General features: G+C 52.0%; 8 protein-coding genes across 8 annotated transcripts; 4 read left to right on the top strand and 4 right to left on the bottom strand.

Moving 5' to 3' along the window:
* Positions 1-232: 232 nt before the first annotated feature.
* BKA58DRAFT_425268 (major facilitator superfamily domain-containing protein) lies at positions 233-3,456 on the bottom strand (the record flags this gene model as incomplete). Its single annotated transcript, XM_046172920.1, has 4 exons — positions 2,402-3,456; positions 1,494-1,552; positions 854-1,436; positions 233-784 (listed from the first exon to the last, which is right to left on the bottom strand). The coding sequence occupies exons 1-4, from the start codon at positions 3,185-3,187 to the stop codon at positions 233-235; spliced, it is 1,980 nt and encodes a 659-aa protein (XP_046030181.1). The 5' UTR covers positions 3,188-3,456.
* A 712-nt stretch (positions 3,457-4,168) lies between these two features.
* Positions 4,169-5,482, top strand: BKA58DRAFT_305857 (uncharacterized protein; the record flags this gene model as incomplete). The annotated part of the gene is made up of 3 exons (XM_046167079.1): positions 4,169-4,504; positions 4,598-4,732; positions 4,787-5,482. Coding segments are annotated over 3 exons (1,167 nt in total), but the record flags the coding sequence as incomplete, so codon positions are not given.
* An 81-nt stretch (positions 5,483-5,563) lies between these two features.
* BKA58DRAFT_414 (Alpha/Beta hydrolase protein) lies at positions 5,564-7,123 on the bottom strand. The gene is made up of 2 exons (XM_046172456.1): positions 6,520-7,123; positions 5,564-6,469 (listed from the first exon to the last, which is right to left on the bottom strand). The coding sequence occupies exons 1-2, from the start codon at positions 6,626-6,628 to the stop codon at positions 5,646-5,648; spliced, it is 933 nt and encodes a 310-aa protein (XP_046030179.1). The 5' UTR covers positions 6,629-7,123; the 3' UTR covers positions 5,564-5,645.
* Positions 7,124-8,878: 1,755 nt separating this feature from the next.
* BKA58DRAFT_362 (uncharacterized protein) lies at positions 8,879-9,730 on the top strand. Its single transcript, XM_046168799.1, has 2 exons — positions 8,879-9,086; positions 9,142-9,730. Exons 1-2 carry the CDS (start codon positions 8,960-8,962, stop codon positions 9,531-9,533), a joined length of 519 nt encoding a protein of 172 aa, XP_046030178.1. The 5' UTR covers positions 8,879-8,959; the 3' UTR covers positions 9,534-9,730.
* A 523-nt stretch (positions 9,731-10,253) lies between these two features.
* BKA58DRAFT_433083 (heterokaryon incompatibility protein-domain-containing protein) lies at positions 10,254-12,240 on the top strand (the record flags this gene model as incomplete). Its single annotated transcript, XM_046173158.1, has 3 exons — positions 10,254-10,350; positions 10,420-10,836; positions 10,886-12,240. The coding sequence occupies 3 exons, from the start codon at positions 10,254-10,256 to the stop codon at positions 12,238-12,240; spliced, it is 1,869 nt and encodes a 622-aa protein (XP_046030177.1).
* On the bottom strand, positions 12,231-14,734 carry BKA58DRAFT_371321 (heterokaryon incompatibility protein-domain-containing protein). Its single transcript, XM_046169010.1, has one exon. The coding sequence runs from the start codon at positions 14,512-14,514 to the stop codon at positions 12,307-12,309; it is 2,208 nt and encodes a 735-aa protein (XP_046030176.1). The 5' UTR covers positions 14,515-14,734; the 3' UTR covers positions 12,231-12,306.
* A 1,131-nt stretch (positions 14,735-15,865) lies between these two features.
* Positions 15,866-16,675, top strand: BKA58DRAFT_327121 (uncharacterized protein; the record flags this gene model as incomplete). Its single annotated transcript, XM_046168100.1, has 2 exons — positions 15,866-16,164; positions 16,217-16,675. 2 exons carry the CDS (start codon positions 15,866-15,868, stop codon positions 16,551-16,553), a joined length of 636 nt encoding a protein of 211 aa, XP_046030175.1. The 3' UTR covers positions 16,554-16,675.
* Positions 16,676-16,971: 296 nt separating this feature from the next.
* BKA58DRAFT_345 (uncharacterized protein) lies at positions 16,972-19,084 on the bottom strand. The gene is made up of 2 exons (XM_046168405.1): positions 18,802-19,084; positions 16,972-18,755 (listed from the first exon to the last, which is right to left on the bottom strand). The coding sequence occupies exons 1-2, from the start codon at positions 18,983-18,985 to the stop codon at positions 17,023-17,025; spliced, it is 1,917 nt and encodes a 638-aa protein (XP_046030174.1). The 5' UTR covers positions 18,986-19,084; the 3' UTR covers positions 16,972-17,022.
* Positions 19,085-19,796: the final 712 nt, after the last annotated feature.

The raw sequence follows: 19,796 nt of genomic DNA, 5'->3' as shown, positions 1-19,796 counted from the left end.
GCATGATCTCAGAACATCTTCCATGGGCATGGTTCTGTCGCAACGATGCACCACTACAAGTAAAACTCTCAAGCTCCGTAGTCTCAGATATGCTTCGCAGGAGGGCTGTGCACAGCATTGGCACAGTTGAAGAGAAGACCAGCCATGCAATCGGTAATGCGGATGAAGACTGTGCCATGATAACAGAACACCAAAAGAACCAAATGCCTCTCACAGATCCAATTTGAGGCGCTCACATCTTCACCCAGACATCTTCCTGTTTCTGCCGCCTTTTCGCTTCGCGTGCAGCCAGTACAATGAGCCCGCCAGCAACCAACACGGTCCCCGAGAATGCCTGAGCACCAGTATATGAGCCACCGCTCGACGTAATGATAGCGCCACAAACCGGCGAGCCTATCAACGCGCCAACTCCAATAGCCGCGAACACGATCCCGAAGGAAGCTCCCATCTTCGACGTATCTGAGATGATGATAGGAACAATCGCCAAGGAGAGTGACTGCACTCCGCCTACAGACAGACTGTAGAAAGTTGTCCAGACGTAGAGCCCTGGAGTGGAGCGTACCGGTATCCAGGTATACATGCAGAGTGCAGAGCAGAAGATGAAGGTGATGTAGACGTTCATCGTGCCGCAGTATCGGGCGATCAGACTGGGCAGCAGTCGACCTGCGAATCCGATGCCGTTAAGAACGAGGGTGAGGTTCAGGGAGTCGGTGTAGGACATTCCTCGTTTCTCTCGCGCGTAGGAACTGAGGAAGAAGAATGGGAAAAATACACCGAGGAAGGCCTGCAGGTCTGTCAGCGAAGTGTTCATGCCTCGTCAACAGGATGAGAGTAATCATCGTAAGAGACTTACCAGAAAAGACCCCACAAGCAGCAAGTTAAACGCCGTCTCCCTAAACACGCTCACATCCAGCAGCGGCCCCGCCTTCCTCACCACCTTCTTCATCCTCCCACACACCAACGCAACTGCAAACGTCCCCAACTGGATGCACCCAATCGCCCTCAACGTCCACCCAAACCCCACACTCGGCAACAGCGTCCTCACCATACTGGGATAAACCAACCCCCCGGTTACACTCCCACACGCCGCAATTCCCGTAACAAGCGGCAGCCTCCTCTTAAAATAGCTCGTAACAAGCGTCGACATAGGCGTAAGCAAACACCCATTCCCCAGCCCCGTACACACGCCTTGCGCGAGGAGAACTTGCCAGTACGTTTCGCTAAGGGAAGTCATGAATGTGCCGAGGACGACGAGGAGGGCGCCCGTGAAGGTAACAGAGCGGTAGTAACCGGCGTCTGTGAGACGCCCGCTGATGATACCAGTGAAGAAGAGGAGGAAGACGGCTAAGGAACCGATCCAGGCGATGGTGGAGCGGGTTTGGTGGAGTGTGGTGACGTAGTAGGTTTGGAAGACGCCGAAGGAGATTATCATGCCCCTGGTTGAGGGTAGTTAGTGGATGTTTGGTGGATGTGAGTGGGGAGATGGGGATTACCATGTGTTCATGATAGCGAGGAAGAATGCGAGGACTGCTAACCAAGCTATCAATCCTCCCTCTGGTGGTTCTTGAGCGACAACTGTGTCTCCAGGTCGTTCTTCAACGCTCGTGCTTGAAGATGGTAGAGTTGCCGATTCGGTGTCCTCATGTCTCGGTTGGCCATGATCTGGTATTTCCGGAGAGAGTTTACCCTCATGATCATCCATGGTCTTACTTCCAAACATGATCTCTTGATCTCACGTCAAGGTTGCCGAGTGAAAACTGTCAATCTTCGACTATTGCGGCGGGTGCGTGATACTACTTGATGGCGGGCTCAGAACTATATATAACATCCAAGAATCGACGTGCATGTACCATATGAGAGATTTGTTCACTCATCAGCGAACTCGTACGGATTGATAATCAGCGTTAAAGGATGATTCTGCCCGAGTATAAGCAAGCTCCTGGTCTAGATGATCATGGCGCTAGACCTGATGGGGTGTCAAATGCCGACCCACTGGGATTTACATATACACAGAATTGGTGTTCTGCTCGCTGGAAGAGATTGTGAGAGGAATGCAGAAACTTCTGGGTCGGTCTTGTTGCGGCTACCGAGTTGTCTAGGGCTTCGGGGTTGATAACCCTGTAGTATTTGCTGTGATGCGCTGGGAGGGATACATGCGCATGTTTTGTGATCTGGACGGAAGCGGGGTTTCATGTGCGGAAAATGTTTTGAATGCATGAAAATATACTATAGATGTATGGGTTGTAGCTACTATATCTTACACCGCTCCAATGAAACAGCACGAGTAGAACGGTATTATGCCCACACTACCAATACATCTTTGAATCCACTAGCATAGTCTGATTCCTTCTTCTCCAGCTCAGTTAATCTCTACAGCCTTACCAGGCTTCAGCCAACAAACCTTCTCCAAAACTCCCTCTTCCTTTAACTCCTGAGCAAGTCCCTCACCACCCTGCTTGAAATGATCCCACGACTCATAATGCATTGGTACCAGTACATCAGCCTTCAGATCCTTAAGGAGGTGAGCCGCCTGCCGACCATCCATGGTGATCTGTAAAGCATCACCTGGTTGCCCCGGCTTACCCTCCTCGGTAAACTCATAAAAGGTAGCTTTACCGCAATTCAGGATAGCGACAGTGATGTGATACTTGTCCGCAATCTTTGCAAGCTCTTCAATATAGACTGTGTCGCCGGAGAAATAGATCGCGTTCGGACGGCCGTCGGCTGAGACTCCAAAGCTTTCGGTATGCAGGACGAAGCCGACACATTCGTGCCCGGGCCAGTGCTTGCAAGGCGTAGCGGTGATGTGGAATGTCGTCCCTGCGATGCGCACGTCTCTTTCTTGCCAGTCACTAAACCCGAGGACACTCGGCCGCGGTGCGAGATTCTTCGCACCATCGTTGGTGGTTACAACGTGGCGGCCGTCGACGAGTCGACGTCCTAAGTCATCGAGGTTATCGGGGTGGTTCTCATGGCTTAGGAGGATGGCGTCGATGTGGGGTAGTTGGTCTAGCTTCAGAGCTGGGTCATCGTGGACTTTCAGAACAGCTGCAGATCCATTGAACTCGGTGCCCGCCGGAGAGAAGAACGGGTCGGTGAGGAAGGTGATGCCGTCGATGTCGAGGATGGCGGTAGCGGTGCCGATGTGGGTGATGGTGACTTTGTTCTTAAAGGTGGAGGCTGGCATGATTTTGATAGTGAAGTTTTGTCGAATAGTAGAGTGATGATAGATCAGTACCTGGGTATTATCCTTCCATGCAATGGAACGCAGTGGTTCGCTTTATAACAAGCCGCACCGTCGAGGAGATCCATCGTGAATTTCAGCCTAGAGCAAGACGCATATCGGAGGATAGTGCGATGATTGCTTGATCAGCAATCGTAATCAGCAAAAGAGAATTTTTGCAAGATTGATGAGGTCTGGTAGAGTGTAGAAACGTGACGGACGATACCCGGGGTAGTAGCGTTGGAACGGCAGGCGCTAAGCCTGATGAAGGAGCGAACCCCGACCCACATGTTACCGTCTCATTGGATAAACGCAGCACCTACATCATTGCTGGGCGCTGTCTCAGCTGCCACCCTCAGCGATGCGTCAACGCATCCCTAGCTATCTCTATCATATACCAGTCTCTATGGTAGTGCCCCACCTAGGCTTTTCAATTCGGGACTAAAAACCCGAACCCAATCGATACCTTCCGGTTGCGGTAGCAAATCGCGTTCACTCACGGACGCGCACCTCTGCCATGAAGGTCAGGAAAAAGAACCTCTGTGATACTTGCCGCAAACGAAAGCTTCAGGTACGTTTGCATGATAGCTCATCTCCCGAGCATGCAGACTAATTCCATTCGCTATTGAACAGTGCGATGGCAAGCGTCCAGCGTGTACCCAGTGTGTTTTCAGTAAGCGAAGATGCGAAGGGTACCCGGACGCCTTATTTGTACCCTTCGATGCTACCAAAACGGTAGTAAAGCCAAGACCGCGTCCGAAACCGGTTCCGCCGGCGAAGTCTTCCGTCCCTATCGATGCGCAACGTCATTCCCATGCCGAATCGGGCTGTACTCAGGCTAAAGACGACTCGACTAGACTTCCCCAGCAGACGACCTTCACATCCAACGACTTACCACTTTACAATGGTTCATATCCTCCAGATCCTTCCATTGTACGAGAGAAAGTATCGTTGATCTTGCGCAATTTCATTCCCGTCCAAGAGCTACCATGTAATGCGACTCATGCATCCGAACAATGCTCATGGTTTTGTGGCTCCTGGGCCAACGCCCTGCCAGAACTGACTGCCGACATGACTGGACCATTTTCCCAGTGTCTATACTCGGCCGTGAGCGCTTTGGCACTTGCTATTACCGCCCATCGAGACCGTAGAAACTGTCTCAACGCAGTAGTCGCGCAGTATGAGGACAGTCTCCGCCTTTTAGGAGAAAGTCTTGCAGTTGTGGGAGACACTTACAGAACCGAACTTGTAGCCGCAGTTATGTGTTTGGCACTGACGGAGGTAACCTCGCCTATCTCTTGACGACTGTCTACTGATCCCTTTGGCAGTCTTCTGATATATTTAGTTCAAACAAAGGCTAATAGAACATGACAGGTGCTGTCGCCGACCCAAGAATCTAGTTGGCTGATACATGTGGAAGGTGTCAATAAGATGTTTCAACTCATGCCGCCAGAGCTCTTCGCATCGGGTATTGAGCATACTATGCTTATGGGCTTCAGACCGCTTCTAGTAAGTACAGCGCCACACGGTAATTGTCTGTCATCTAATATATCTACGCGCTAGGTACTCAAAGCTTTCATACTTCGGAAAGCGACATTCTTCGCAGATGGATCCTGGCTTACACTGCCCTTCCAGCATCACAAAGGTGCCCCGTTACAGAGTCTCTTGGGGGCTGCAGCACACATCCCGGGTCTCCTGGAGAAAATCGATGTTGTACTGCCTACTTCCCCCGATGCCGCTGCTGTTGGTACGGCTGGGGCAGCCAACCAACTCATTACAGAGCTCATGGGGAGCATAGAACAACTCAAGAACTGGCACGGTGGCTTCCTGGCGAACACCATGGAACCAATTTCCTGTAGGCAGAGTGTAGAGCGCGATCTCGGCGGCACCTACGAGTCGCTATGGTATCCAAGCCTCGGTATTGCCAACGTGTTCGTCTACTTCTGGGCTTTCCAGCTCCTCTGCCTCAACGAGATTCACGGCCTTTTTGATCGGTTCCCAGCATTGAAGCATGCAGTACATGACGACGCAGTATACAGTCCCAAAGCTTTGCGGGATGAGTGCCTCGAGCTTAGTACGTGCATATACAAAAGCATGGAGTACATTCTGCAGGAAGACTTCATGTTATATGGTATCTCGTCAGCGGGTTTCCCGTTGAGCGGAGCATGTGAGGCGCTTCAGGCAGGCGTCGATGGTCGAGCGATCATGGCGACGCTGGACCCCTCGATCATCACTCGAGCCAGACTGAGAAACTTATAATTCTGGATGTTTGCGCGTACTTATGAGGGATTCAGAAAAACGAAAATGCATGAAAAATCTCGGTGTTAGTATATGGACGTTTTGGTAGACAAAAGTCTTAGCGTACATTACAAGCGTACATCATCATGAATGTCGTTATTCACGCCTCCCCACTACCAACCCATTAATTATTACATTGCGCCCCGTCTGTCATATTAATCTCAGTGTACACCAGGTGATCCTGGTTGATAAAGCCAGTAGCAGATCCCTTGTTGCAATCGGGAGCTTCCTGACCAAAGCAGCGGTATGTCGTTCCAGCGCTCTGAGTGCCAAGAATAGGCGCAGTGTTATCCTCATAAATCTCGGTGCGCGTGTGCACAAAGCCCATGGGGTTGAGCGGTAAACCGGGTACGCCGTCGATGCGATGGGTGATACGGATAAGAGCGCCGAGTTGAGTGTCGCTTGCACCAGACAGCTTGTCAGTGTAGTCGGCGTACTGTTGGTTGCCTATGCGCAGCGAGCCCATGGTGTATGCGATTTTGATCGGTACGCCGTTGGCTTTGAGGTCGGTGTAGGCGATGCTTGCCAGGCCGCCTCCTAAACTGTGGCCAGTAATGATGGTGGAGTAGGACGGCTGCTCAGCACGTAGTTCGGCGAGAGCCTGGATGACACCAGCCTGGACGGATCGCCAGCCTTTCAGAACACCTCCATGGACTTGGCAGCCGGTGCAGCCTGGTGCTGAATCGAAAGGCATGAAGAAGAAGTTGAAGTCTGTTCCAAAGTCCTGGAGTGAAGATGAGCCAGAGAAAGAGACGATGAATTCCTTGGCAACATCATCCTGGAAGACGGCGACTTGGGTGTCATTCACGGTGTCGGAGACAACTTTTCGAACTAACTTTGATCCGAAGGGAGGGCTTTTGCATGTTCCGAACCCGTAGACGAAAGTGGCGAGGGATGCTACAGCATATCTAGTGTACCGTTGCAAAACCGGGTAGAACTCAGGCTGAACTGTTGGCAGTAAGCAAGCGATCATGCTGGATACGGCTGGTATAGCATACTGAGCTCCTTAGGTTTTGTCTGCCTGTTGGAGAGTTCCCGGATGTCAGTTGGGGCAGCCTGAACGAAGTGTGTGGCGAGAGCGGCGAGGGCAAAGGTGGAGAGCTTCATGGTGGTGGTATGACACGATACTCAACAACAAATCTTTCGCCAAAGCGACAACGCGTTATATACATACACGACCCTGACAATGACTCCACTCCATGACTTGGACGCTGGAGCCAGACCAAGGCATAGTAGCATAACGACCGGAAACAGCCTTCCTGAGTCGTTCAAGCATCGCGCTGTGCAGATCGCGAGCTACTGGCTGTCAGGTACAACGCATGAATCGGTATTACAAGCTTCAAGCCTGGACTTGAATCCCCCCTAAAATTTGTTGGTGGAGTCTGGTGGCGTAAAGTGATCGTTGTGACAGGCTCGGACCTGCGCCCTGAGAGTTCAGGGCAAGTAGCGCCCGGCCGATCGCCATGTTTGCACCTTGTTTTGCCGCTATGCCCTCATGTTAGTGTATCGAAAACCACAATACAAGCTTCGCAGCTTCGCATTCGCATTCAGGCACGTGTATGCCATTGTATGGTGCGCGGGAACGGCCGGCTGCGCGTAGTGTTGTGGAGCTGGTATGGGGGATCGCTTCAGGCTTTGTGGTGACCAACCCCGCACCGATTTTCTCCGCTGTCTACCGTCGCGTCGACTTGCCGTTGATACCTAGGTAACTTTCGCTTTACATGGCTGCGACCGTCGCAGCGCACGGTACTGCATACGATGAAGTCCAAATGTCTGACTGGACCTGTCCAGTAACCTGCGGACACGTGCGAGGCGATTGGCGTCTACCATACTTGAGCCGGATGCGACAGCGAGTTCTCCAGTAAACCCAACAGCGTGAAGCTAGAGGTTGAACAGGACATCAGTCCGGAAGCCCAGAGCCATATAGCAAGTATCCCCAGCGCCTAGATAGGTAGAACGTAATCGTACTCGACGCCGGAGCCTAGTAGGTCGAGGATTACAAATGTCATCGGAGGGTTCTCCTCCGTCTGGCGAGCAGCATCGTTCATGGAATTTGGAAAGATACCTAGGTAGCTGAATACCTCGGCCTCTACGACATTAGACAATGGAGACTTCCGCAATGGCTCGTTCGTTCTCTGACTCAGGTTCTGCGCGTTGCAATACCATCGCCGGTCTCCGCGCAGCTCGTGGACAGCCGGTGAAGAAGAGATCTTCTCGCATGAACCTACAGTACCTCAGCGACAATCCCGAACTTGCCCATCCTGGCAACAATGACCTCACACATCGAGATTCCATGATTTGCACAGTATTCGATGGTTTGAAGCAAACTATAGCTATCGTCACTACCGTACCACCCGCATAAGGTTGCACACAAGGTTCGCCGGCTGTAAAGCGGGTGTTCAGCGTTTCAGCATCTCACAGCTGTGACACGCACGTCATTCTCATTGTGAGGGCAGGGACATGATGTGTATATCGTCTGCGGGGAAACTTTGAACTGGAGATCAGACGTCGTCGTTTGGGTGTCACGAAGCAATGCATTCAACATGGTGAAGCGGACCAAATCGTCATTTGCTACCTGGAATAGCTTCCACTCTGATGCTCTGTCGTGATTTGTGACAGAAGGCTGCTGGGCAATAGCCTGTGATCGGGCCGTGAAGAAGAATGTGTCCAAAAGAATCGTTCCCAGACCATGTCATAGATCCTGGGGCGCAATGTTCTGGAGTCAACGTTTCTACGACGTAAAGGTAACATGACTATCACGACCTCGGGGGCGATCACTAGCTTGACCTGCTTCGTCAGGTCCCAACGCTGAGGATCCCAAAGTGTTACTGCACGTGAAAACGGGCCTCTCGCCTACAACGGACCCTTTGGATTCAGAGTGGGCTTAGCGTGAATGCGACGGAACGAAATGGTAAGGGCAAACGAATACCATGTACTTGAAGAAGGCGGTGAATGGGCGCGTCCCGAGGTCTGCTCCATTCCCGGCGCATCCGCGAAGTTCTCACTGAACACGGAGCACCGAAGAATACCAGTCGAGATCTCTTCAATTTAGAAATGACTTCCCGCTATAGGGGAGTTGAGTGTTCAAATAGAGATCGAGTCGGTCGGGAGTCCGAGTTGGAGTGCCCAATTCGCCATAACCAGCCAATTACAGCATTGTTAAACCCGCTGACGGGCCTCCCGAGATCCGCCCGCCCCACACGAGCTCCACGCATGCTTGTCCACCCCCTCGCGGCACGCCTCTCTGAGTCCGGAGTCCATGACGACACAGCGTAAGCCGAAAATGTTTGTGCTGTTGCACGGGGCACGAGGCGTCCGGCTCTCCGCTGCAGTTGCGGCACACACAGTCCATAGACCTGCGATATGAAATAACACTTCATCCGTCCGCTCGTCGTCCAGTAGAATCATATCCAATTGGAATCATCACCAAACGTCAAGATGAGCCACCCGACACACCCAGCGACAGTGCACTTCCCCATCACCACCACCTTCCTTACAGGTGCTCTGGATGCCGTCTACTTCCTCTCCAAGTATGCGCCAACCTCCAGCGCCGTGGCCTCGACCTGTAAGCCCTCTATTTCCACCCTCCCCCATCCGATCACACATCTAACACCCCCCAGTCAAAACCTTCGACATCGCCATAAACCCGTCCATCTTCCCCCTCCTCTCATACTACACTACGCTCCTCACGCTCCTCTTCTCCGCCCCGGCGGTCGCGACCGGCATGTACGAGTTCATACCGCTAGTCAAGCGCGACGGCTTGAAGTCGAAGAAGGCACAGGTCGGCGCGCTGCACGCCGTCATCAACGACGTGACGGTGCTAGGTGCGGCGTTCAACTGGTGGACACGGAGGAGTAACCCGGGCATGGTGCCGAGCGATACCAATATTCTGATTAGCAGTGTTATTGCGCTGCCGGCGACGATGTTCGCGGCGTACCTAGGCGGTAGTCTGGTGTATGTTTATGGTATGGGGTTTAGGGGTGGTCAGGCAAAGGCAAAGAAGGCGCAGTAGAGACGAGGGAGTCGAAGAGTGTATGAGTGCGTTGCCACGACTTCAGAACGAGATTGGACAATTCATCGTGCTACGGGGTCGTAACACGCGTTGTTGATTAGTCACGGTTCCATCCCACGTCTACTCGTTTCCTACCATGTTCACATAAAGACAATATCGTCCATTTGAGTTGCTATCTGGAGAAACTGAGCTTAGAGTGGGAGTGACACAGTTCATTGGCTGCTCTCATCAGCCTTGTGTAAGCCACCCACTGGATGTCTCAGCCGCAGTCCGAACCCCACTACTTGGCAGTCTAATTCATCTGCACCCTGTCCTCGTCGACGATCTGTATTCTCAGCGTTGCGCGCATTTTTTGGTCTTCGGCTAGTTGACAGTTTAGACTGACCCACCTTCATGGATACGGGCAACGTGTTTACTCGCCTCCCCTGCAGTGGCTTCGCCGACTTCCTCTACTCGAATCGAATTCCCAAAAACCCTGCCTCTGCGTATTTCGACCTGCGTACTACTAGTAGTAATGTTGCGAAGGGTGCTGCCGCGGGTTGTAAGGGATGTGCGCTTCTCCACGATGCTGTCACAACGTTCAAACGGGGACGATTACCGACAGATGATTGTTTTATCAACTGTGTCTCTAGAAATGACATGATAGAGTCGCGTTGTCTTAAGATAGTTTTGCATCTTCACTCCGATCATAGAAGTGTGGAAAAGAAGGATGAAGGTACTATGACGGAGCCTGTTTTTCCTTCCTATGCCGACGAGGCTTATGTGCGCGAGTACTTGGAGGTAAATTCGTTCACCGTGCGGTTGGACTGGTCGAGGGGTAAGTGATTCGCCCACTAGCTATAACATCATACAAACGTAGTAGCATAAGCTGACGAGTGGTTACCAGAAGATCTTAGTCCGAATAAGGACCTATCTCCCACATCACTGCTGGCGTCTCAACCAGACTCGCATCTTCCAGATGGTACATCCTCTATCCAAACAACTCAGAGATTGAATCAGTGGCTCGTCGCGTGCGCGGAAACACACCCAGAATGTCAGGTCTTCTCGGAGACGGCGCTGCCAAAACGAGTTCTTGAAATACAAGATTTACGGGTCTATCTCCGAGAAAAGACGGGGCAGAAGGCTAAATATGCGTGTCTGAGCCACTGCTGGGGTACGCAGGGCCCCTCGCTCAAGCTTGAAGGATCTACTCGCCAGCAACTTGCTGGCGGACTTGCAGTCAGTCAGTTACCGAAAACGTTCCGAGATGCTGTCTCAATATGTATCGGTATGGGTATCCGGTTTCTCTGGATTGACGCATTGTGTTAGTACATTCGCCTACCACTCATTGGATTTTGCTAAGCCTCTAACAGGTATCAAGCAAGATGATGCCGATGACTGGACGGAGGCGGTGGCGACGATGGGCGATGTTTACGAGATGTCATGGATCACTATCGCAGCTACTGGGTCAGACAACAGTCAAAAAGGCATATACTCGGCTGTGTCAGATCGGTACAAAGCCAGAGCTTTGAAAGATCACGATTTCCAGATACGAGAGGACCTTCCGCAGTTTATTGATTCACTCAATTCAGATTATGGGTGTGATCATTGGCCTCTCCTGCGCAGGGCTTGGGTATATCAAGAGCGACAGTTATCACCCCGCATGGTTCACTTCGGTGGACAGCAGATCTTCTGGGCCTGCAATTCCTCTTTCCAGTCACAAGACGGATGGTATCGTTCACGATGGAATCCCAGTAGAAAGAAAATTCTCTCGGACTGGAACAGCATCGTGTGTGAATATTCAGCATTACAGCTTACGTACGAGAGCGACCGTCTGTCGGCGATCGCCGCCATAGTACAGCGTGTTATGAAAATTCGGCCACACGATACCTACATTGCAGGCATGTGGAAAGACACCCTTGTTCCGGACTTGTTTTGGCATGTCATCGACTTGCAGGCTCGGCCTCGTTCCACACACAGCATACCGACCTGGTCCTGGGCCTCCGCGTCCGGAGAAGTACGGCATTTCATCACGAAACAACCTTTTCAGCAGGTTGTGCAACTACTGGATGTGACCTTTACATCTACAGGAATGCCTCACATAGGGCAAGTCAAAGATGCTAGTATCACGCTACAAGGGCCCGCCTATAGCCTTCCAGAATCAGCGTTTTCGATCTTGGTGGAGAATCTTGCAGCCGCACCGTGGCAAGATATAGACCTCCTCTTGATGGCGGATATCCGATGCACTGTCTCCAGAGACTTCGATTGGCAAGCTGTCAAGCCTCCCGTAGGGTCCGACCATGACTTGACCGTCTTGTTCCTTTGCGAAGAACTGGGCGACTCTGCCCGTGTAGGACAGCATTTTGGCGGGATGATCCTGAAAGCAGTCAAAGCTGACGCCTTCGAACGGGTTGGGTTTGTTCATGTTTACCCAGATCCCAGTAAGTACAGATATCCTTCTTCCGAGGAAAGTAGCGACGAGGAAAGCAGCGAGGAAGGTGCCGAAGCCGCCGAAGACGAGGATGGCGAAGATAACGAAAAGGTAAATGACAAGAACATAGCTCACAAAGGAGCTTTCTACTTCTCTGCAACTAGACCTCACATCGGGGCAGAAAGGGTTGAGGCCGATGATGTCGACAGCGCAGACGACATGAGCGGAAGTGATAGTGATGACGCAGTGTCTTCCTTTGTTAGCGGATTACCGGTGCAAACTTTCAGAATCATCTGACATTGTCGTTCTCATTTAAGAGCACTATTTGTGGGTATTATCAACCTCGCAACTGGTAACAATCTATTACAAACCAAATTCCAGTACAGCGTGAGCTCCAGTACCTTGCATGCATCGGTGAACCATTCCCTCTGCTTCAGCTTGCAAAGTCTGCTCCAACAAGAAGCTCATCTGAACGTCGCTCAACAGTTGACAGCGCTGAAGCTCAAGCAGATCGCTCAAGTGACAGTGAAAGCACATGGTCACATCGTTGAGCGGTGTCTGCTGCTTACCTGGCGCACTCGCGCCATGACTATTCTTCGCCGCAACCCCAGTGCCTTTGCGTAGTACTGAAGGAGTGCGCAACTCCGGTAACAGTATGACCGCAAAGCCAGATATCAGCCATTTCCCGCTAGAATCGAGACTAATGATGAACGCGTTGTTCACATCGGTGACTCCAGAGAACATGCAGATGCGGTCGCCTGATCCTGTCTCATATGACCCTGGACCTCCTCCGCAAGCAAGTCCAGTGATGCCGTTGGTGCCCACGAAGGATGTGTATCGTGCGTGTCGTTGGTCAGTGTTTCGCCGGGCCAGTTTGCTCCTAGCAGCCAGATATAGTGCTGCAGCGTCGTCCGTCATGCTCCGGGAGATGATGTTGCGTATGACTTTACTACTACTATCGCCAGGCTGTGAGCTGGCGCCGGCGTCTGGCCCTTGCTCGACAACCGCTCGCGAGAGGCCATCGATTATCAAATCCGCGGACGCCTCTATCATAGCTTGCCGTACTTTTTCAGTTGGGCCTGGGTTTCCGTATGCTACATGAGGGTCGGCAAAGCTGAGCAATGTTTGCGTGTCTCCTTTGATGACGTAGTCGCCGAGGTCCTGGATGTCTTGGGTCGAGAAGGATCTGGGATGCATGTTCGAACGCGTCCAAGTCGCCTTCCATGTTCCTGGTTGAAAGGCCTCGTCATGGTCTACAAAATTACCGACTTCAGTAATCGTACTGATGAATGAAACTGAGGCGGTCATGCAGGGCGTACCAGCCACAATGTAGAGGTGTGGCTGCAGATCCGGGCACAGCTTTAGGATATGCTGTGCGAGGGTCTCGCGCGAGACGCCTAGCGCTTGCATGAGGAACGTCAAGAAGCGATAGTCGTCTGAGTCTCCTCTCCTAGGGTCTTCGTGACATTGGTTGCGAAGCACGTCGACGAGCAGCTCGACAGGTGCTTTGTTGTAGTCAGGTACAATCCTCTCTCCACGGCCAGTCGATGCAACTCCTAGAAACCCGTAGACTCTGTCGTACACTACAGAGCTCTCCGATAACGCAAAGGCTTGCAAGAGATCGCGCAAGCGAAATGTCGACTTTAGTGTCTTGCTGTTGCGGCGACCGAGCATCTCTCTCCGGTATTGCTTCGTGCGTTTGAAGTCTTTCCGGTACTTGAATAGCAGATAACCGCGACTTGTATAGATCATGCTTGTTGGAGATGCGACTGGTGTTGATGCAAGCCCATCGCGCCAGATGCTTTCGACTGTCGCAGCACCCACACTGAGATCTCCACACCATATTTCGACCGATTGTGCCAGCACGAATTCCTGCACCACCCACACCCGACTCCAATACGGCTTGTTGAGGATATCTGCCAGTGCAGTATGAAACTCTTCAACTCTGAGAAGGTCTGGATGCCGCGCAAGCATAAAAGCCAACTCTTCATATCCTTGGGGCAGTCCGAGCCACACTATGACGGATTGCGCCCCAGTGTATACATCGCGCATGAGCGATACTTGATGATTGCGCTCCGGTATGTTGGTCTGATCAATTGCGATAGCATCAATCCATAGGGGTATCGCCTTGCCTGGATCTTTCTCGCAGCATTGCCGGAGGTACTGCTTCCTGCGGTATTGCTGTATGAAGTTCCATAAGCTTTCCCCGACGGCGAACTTTGATCCTTGGATGTCAATATACTTCTTCTCGCCAGCTTTGTCCCACATGTAGGATAGCGCGATGAAAGTGGGCTTATCGTCCAAGTCACAGACAGAGAGTGTGGCCTGAATGGGCTCGTGATCAGGCGCTGGCAGTATTTCCAAAAGCCTGACGCTCTTCTTATTTGGGTCTAGAGAGCCATACTGCAGTAAGGGTAAGGCTGCCAGTGGATCATCCTGATCGGGTGTTGCCGGCGGACTGGCGGGCGTGGTCGTGGGCGCGGTGGACTTGCGCCGCAACTTTTGCAGCCGAAAAGGATCAACAAAAGTCTTCTTGAGTATGCTCTGAGTCGTCCTCTCAGATGCAGCCATGATACTGTATAGTGCGTGAATGCGACGATGTAGCAACAAGAGCCTTAGTGGATCTCTTCAGTGGTAAGCCTGAGATGCATGTGGAGAATGAACGCAGCGCGAAAGAACGATCCTTATCCAGGCCATCGTTGAACGTCGCGAGATTTACTGGCACCGTCTGACAGCTCTCAATTGTTACCAGCGAATGGCCGTTGGTGTGGCTTGCAACATGCTCTCCCGGTGGTGAATGTCTGAGGCCAGAAGTTCGTCCGAGAGACCTCGGGACTCTTTGACGATGCTGACTAAGTAAGCTTAGATGGGTGTGGGGGCCAAAACCAGCCCAGCCCCCAGAGTTCTTCCCGCCTGCTATCGCCATCATCTGCGGGAAGCGTACCCAACCGAGCAAATCAATATTTGGGCCTAAGCTAGTGCGCGAATCGCTCCAACACGCGGTTTCCCATTCCCTCGTCGACGATGTATTCCCGCAGTCCAGAGGCGTATGCGACGCGATTGTAGGAGCAAGGAGGGCTTCTGCAGCACAGGCGACATCATCTAGAGCTGTTCTCTGTTCATGAAAGCGATATACCAAGCCCGGATGGTCTGTCCGCACTCCACGAAGTCAGATGCAGAGCTGCCCAGGTTCTGACGAATAGGGTCAGTTTCGTTGTCTTGCCATTCAGCATTTTGGTGATTGCTCATGCGCGACTGATTCGCAATGAAGCGTACGAGGAGTTTGCGATAATCTATGGCAATCCCGTTGATCGCTTACGGGCGCATGAGCCGAAGGAGCAGAGGTGATTTGATGGCACGAACACTCGATCGCCATATGAATACTTCGACTCGAGTATCTCCTCGATGATTTGATTCTTCAGTTCGTACTGTTCTTCGCTGATTTAAATGCATCTCTACTGGTTTGATGCATGCCGATACTACAGCCATGTCCAGATCACTAGGTAATCTCCAAACCCAGGCGAAGCGCAGCACACGCACTCGTCACTCAACAACCTATATACGCTGCATTCATCGTCCTCAACATCTGGAATATCTCTCATTTCGCAGCCTTGGGGATCCGTAAGCTCTCCACCAATCCCTTACCATGGTTTCCAATCCTCATCTATTCACAATCCAGTCGGATGCACTAGAACGAGCGCAGCACTCAGCGAATCTGCATTGAACGCGGGATAAATATTAACTCCATGTGTTTTAGATTCCTGCAAAGCTGCACTATATGCGGAGCGATGATGATATCGGTATTCAGAGTTGACGAAGGAACAGATGTAAAGGAATGAGGACGTCAAAGACATGCACGAGAGCTTTCCACCGGCGTCAACTCTCAAAATCACACTCTTTCCATACCTTCCTTATAGAGAAGATGAAGTGTCTTGGTTTCGCCCTCGGCGTTCTCGCCACGCTTACGGCTGCACAAACGCCAGCCCCATATACCGATGCTAAATCAGGCATCACATTCAACACCCTCCAGCACAGTAGCGGCATGTTCTTCGGTCTTGCACTTCCAGCCAACGCCACCGGAAACACTGACTTCATCGCGACGATCGGGGGAAAGGGTACGGGATGGAGCGGTGTTTCTCTCGGGGGTGGTATGCTCAACAAGCTTTTGATCGTCGCCTGGCCAAACGCCCGAGCTGTCGTAGGCAGCTTCAGGAAGACTGCGTACGCTCGAGAGGAACTGCTACATCAGCGAGGTGATACTAACAACTAGCAGTCAATACGCCTCTCCAGCAGTCGGAACCGGAGCTTTCACGCAGACAGCAATAGCAAATGGCACATATGTCAACAGCACGCACTGGACCTACACTTTCCTCTGCTCCAAGTGCATTCAAACCGATGGCACGACTTTCAAGCCTACTGATACAGTACCAAGTCTCGGATTCGCGTTGAACCCGACAGCGCCGGCCCAAAAGACGAATCCCGCTTCTAGTGTATCGAAGCACACGGCGCAGGGGCAAGCGGTTTTTGACCTTAGCAGGGCTAAGAGCGCAAAGTTCGAGGTCTGGAAGGGTTACGCTGTGCCGAAAGTCGCTACGAGATTTGTGGGCTAGATGGTGCGACGGCTAAATAGAGCAGGATATTCAAGGCAGTCTGGATGTCGAGTCTGTACTGGAAATTAGTCTTAGTATTTCAGCATCGCTCCATATGTATGTATCGCTTATCGTTGTCTCACAGCTGTTTTTGTTGAGTCATGCATGTCATCTCACTCTTCCCAAGCATACGGTTCAAGATCTACCGCTCCGTGCCTGATCATCCCTCCCGTCTTTAGCCTGATTGCAACGAAAGCACTGTGCGGGGACGACCGTGCACACGAAGCAATAGAGTCTAGCTGAAGCGTCTTGTGCACATGCTCTTCTGGTGCAAGCTATTAAGATATGGCTAGTTTCGGGGATTGGGTTGCCGGAAAGTGGCATAGACTAGCGAAAGAGGAACATGTAGCATCACAGGCGCAATAATGTCACAGGAAACTTGATGGCATCAAGGAAAGTATATCATTGTATTCTACACTACAGCCTACTTCTACCAGCGAAAGAAACTCCTAAAAGTAGGAAGACCAAAAGGATTGAGAATGTCGAAAGCGTTGCGGGCTTTGATCAAATCAGCTCCCTTCTCTGCGACAGCGTACATGGTCGCTTGCAAGTGTGTTGCAGGGATCAACGGGATGATACTCGCGTCCACGATGCTGAGGCCCTTCACACCATACACGGTGAGGTCGCTGCCAACGCAACCACCTAGAGACTCCGGCATCATTGCGCAGCTGCCAGACATGTGTGCGAAAGAAGCTTGGAGAGCCTTTTGTTGAACGAGATCATTGATGATCTCATCGTCCGTCTGTGCCTGAGTTCCAGGCGTGAGCTCAACCGGAGAGAACTTCTTGAGCTCAGGGTTGGCCCAGTGTTTGCGCGTCCATCGGACCATTCCAGCGATGATCTGGCGATCGACCGGATTTTGAAGGGCGTTGAATTGGACAACTGGATTGCCGTATTTGTTGCTTGGGTTGATGGTGACAGTGCCGCGAGAGAGTGGGCGTTGCAGCGAGCTGATGGCGAGACCGAAGGGTACCATGGGGAACTCGCCAACAGCAGCATCAGCACTACTGTGAAGACCCGCAATGATGTCGCGTTGCTTGGTGAAGCCGCGTAGCAGTGAGGAGTCGTCATACACCGAGGGAAGGTAGCTACGGACGTTCTGTGACTTGACAGTCTGCACAATCTGATTCCAGTTGTCGCAAACTGTCTGCAGACTGAGGAAGGCTAGGCTGCTGCCATGGGCTTGCGTAAGGGGGCCGCTCCTGCTGGTGTCGTACTCGGACCATACTGTAGCGTTGTAACTGGGGTCTGCGCCGCTGTAGATGTTGGGGAAGGCGAGATTCTTGAGGTCGAACACCATGTTCGCATTAGGGTGGTCTTGCATGTTGGCGCCAACAGCAGGCATGTTCTTCTTCACGTTTATCCCCGCAGCTTTAAGGACATCGCTCGGCCCGATGCCGCTGAGTTGAAGGATCTGTGGTGTGAATATTGAGCCGGCAGCCATGATGACTTCGCGCTTCGCATAGACTTGTTTAACCGAGCCATCCGTTCGCGACTTAAATTGGACACCATTGGCTGTGTATCCAGTGAAGAGGCCCTTGTCGAAAAGGACCTCATTGACAGTCTTTCCGGTGACCAGTACGAGGTTGTTACGGGTCTTGACAGGGTCGTAGTATTCGTTCTTCGCATGAGATCTTGTCTGGGTCTTGGGTCGCAGAGCTGTAGGTATCCAGAAAGCACCCACTGCCTTTCCCGAAGCATGCTCTCTTGGCAAAGGCACGCCTGACTGCTTGTATGCCGCCCAGATGGTCTTTGTATCTTCATACTCGAAGTTTGGGAACGATGCTTGTATCGGCCCGTTGGTGCCATAGTAGGATGCGTCATACGTAGTGCCAAAGTTCTTCACATTGTTCGCTGTTGGTGGCGTGAATGTGGTCGACTTCTTGAAGTAGTATAAGAGGCTGTTGAAATTCCAGCCGTTGTTACCAAGTTGCTCCCACGCATTGTAGTCGGCGGCAGATGCTCGGTCAAAGGCCATACCGTTGACCACCGATCCACCGCCGACAACGTTGCCGACCCATACAGGATGTGTACCGCCTGTGTTGGTATCATACGCAGATGTGATGTCGTACATGAGATTTGCGTTGACGCTGTTGGCAAAGCTAGGCACCTGAGTGGTTACATCGTCGACGACATAGCCATTCTCGATCACGAGAACAGTACCTGAGGATGTTAGATGCATATGATGACAGTGCGCACAGATACTCACGGCTTGAATCTTCGCTGAGGCGATTGGCAACTGTCAGACCAGTCAACCCGCCGCCAACGATGATGTAGTCGAAAGACTGTCCTCCAATATCTGGCTCGCCGCTGTTGCTACCCGGGGTCGACGGGTCCAATACGCGCGGCACGAAAGACGCGAGGTAGAAAATGCCCCCAAGAAGAAGAGACATATTAGAAATTATGGACAGAACGAGTGTATGAGCACCAGACGAATGGCGCAAGGGTGAGTGGTGCGTCAAGAGCTAAGATTACGGATCGTCGAAGGTTTATACCAGGACTGATCCGTTTGTCAGGTAGCTGACGGACGGGCCACCCCTGAGTATGCGAAGCTACTGAAGTGTTTCGCTTGCACATAAACGAGCTTCGGCATGCCATGGCAGTTAAACACTACCCGCTGGGCGTTGCGTAGCGATTTTTCCTCGTGGAGTAAACGGTGCTCAAAGGTACCAGACTCTGCAGTGCTCAATGTAGCATGTTGCCCGGGCTCTTGGATCGATTCTGCACGAGAACAACGTAGAGGTCCGCAAACCTTGCTGAAAAGTATAACCGTAGTCTACTAGAAACGGTAAGCCTTATGATTCTGTCAATCTACCCGGCTATCGACAAGCCTAGAGCTGCAGTCATCGATATCTGGTAAGTACAGCTAACGTGGCGTTGACTATCAGCTCCCGCCGTAACAACCACGTGCATCGTCGTATGACGTGCGCCACGCGAGCTGATGAGGAGGTTTTGCCCTGAATGGTGCAGCGCTTTGTCCCTGCGAACCACATAGTAGTCGATAGTTCAAAAGGCGAGACCGACGGTGTGGTGATGGCGAAGCGGCGGCCTATGGTACAATCGCGGGAATGCAGGGGCCACGGCTGTCATGTTGCAAGAGCCGTACTGGTGAAAATATCCGTCATCCTCATCCTGCTCTCGCACTGCTGCGGGTCGTCATTAGTTCGAGTTTTATGCTTTGGTGTACGAGTGTTTAGGTTTGCA

The sequence above is a fragment of the Alternaria rosae genome, assembly GCF_020736505.1.
Source record: "Alternaria rosae strain MPI-PUGE-AT-0040 chromosome Unknown BKA58scaffold_1, whole genome shotgun sequence".
Lineage (NCBI taxonomy): Eukaryota > Fungi > Ascomycota > Dothideomycetes > Pleosporales > Pleosporaceae > Alternaria > Alternaria rosae.
Note: the sequence above shows the minus strand (reverse complement) of the source record. Positions and strands in the feature narration are given on the sequence as shown.

Excerpts from the sequence above, each read along its gene's own strand:
- BKA58DRAFT_414 (XM_046172456.1), bottom strand. The coding sequence starts at position 6,628 with ATGAAGCTCTCCACCTTTGCCCTCGCCGCTCTCGCCACACACTTCGTT. Across the intron at positions 6,470-6,519 it reads GACAAAACCTAAGGAGCTCA|TTCAGCCTGAGTTCTACCCG; the intron begins GTATGCTATACC and ends TACTGCCAACAG.
- BKA58DRAFT_362 (XM_046168799.1), top strand. The coding sequence starts at position 8,960 with ATGAGCCACCCGACACACCCAGCGACAGTGCACTTCCCCATCACCACC. Across the intron at positions 9,087-9,141 it reads CAGCGCCGTGGCCTCGACCT|TCAAAACCTTCGACATCGCC; the intron begins GTAAGCCCTCTA and ends AACACCCCCCAG.
- BKA58DRAFT_371321 (XM_046169010.1), bottom strand. The coding sequence starts at position 14,514 with ATGGCTGCATCTGAGAGGACGACTCAGAGCATACTCAAGAAGACTTTT.
- BKA58DRAFT_345 (XM_046168405.1), bottom strand. The coding sequence starts at position 18,985 with ATGTCTCTTCTTCTTGGGGGCATTTTCTACCTCGCGTCTTTCGTGCCG. Across the intron at positions 18,756-18,801 it reads CCTCAGCGAAGATTCAAGCC|GTACTGTTCTCGTGATCGAG; the intron begins GTGAGTATCTGT and ends TAACATCCTCAG.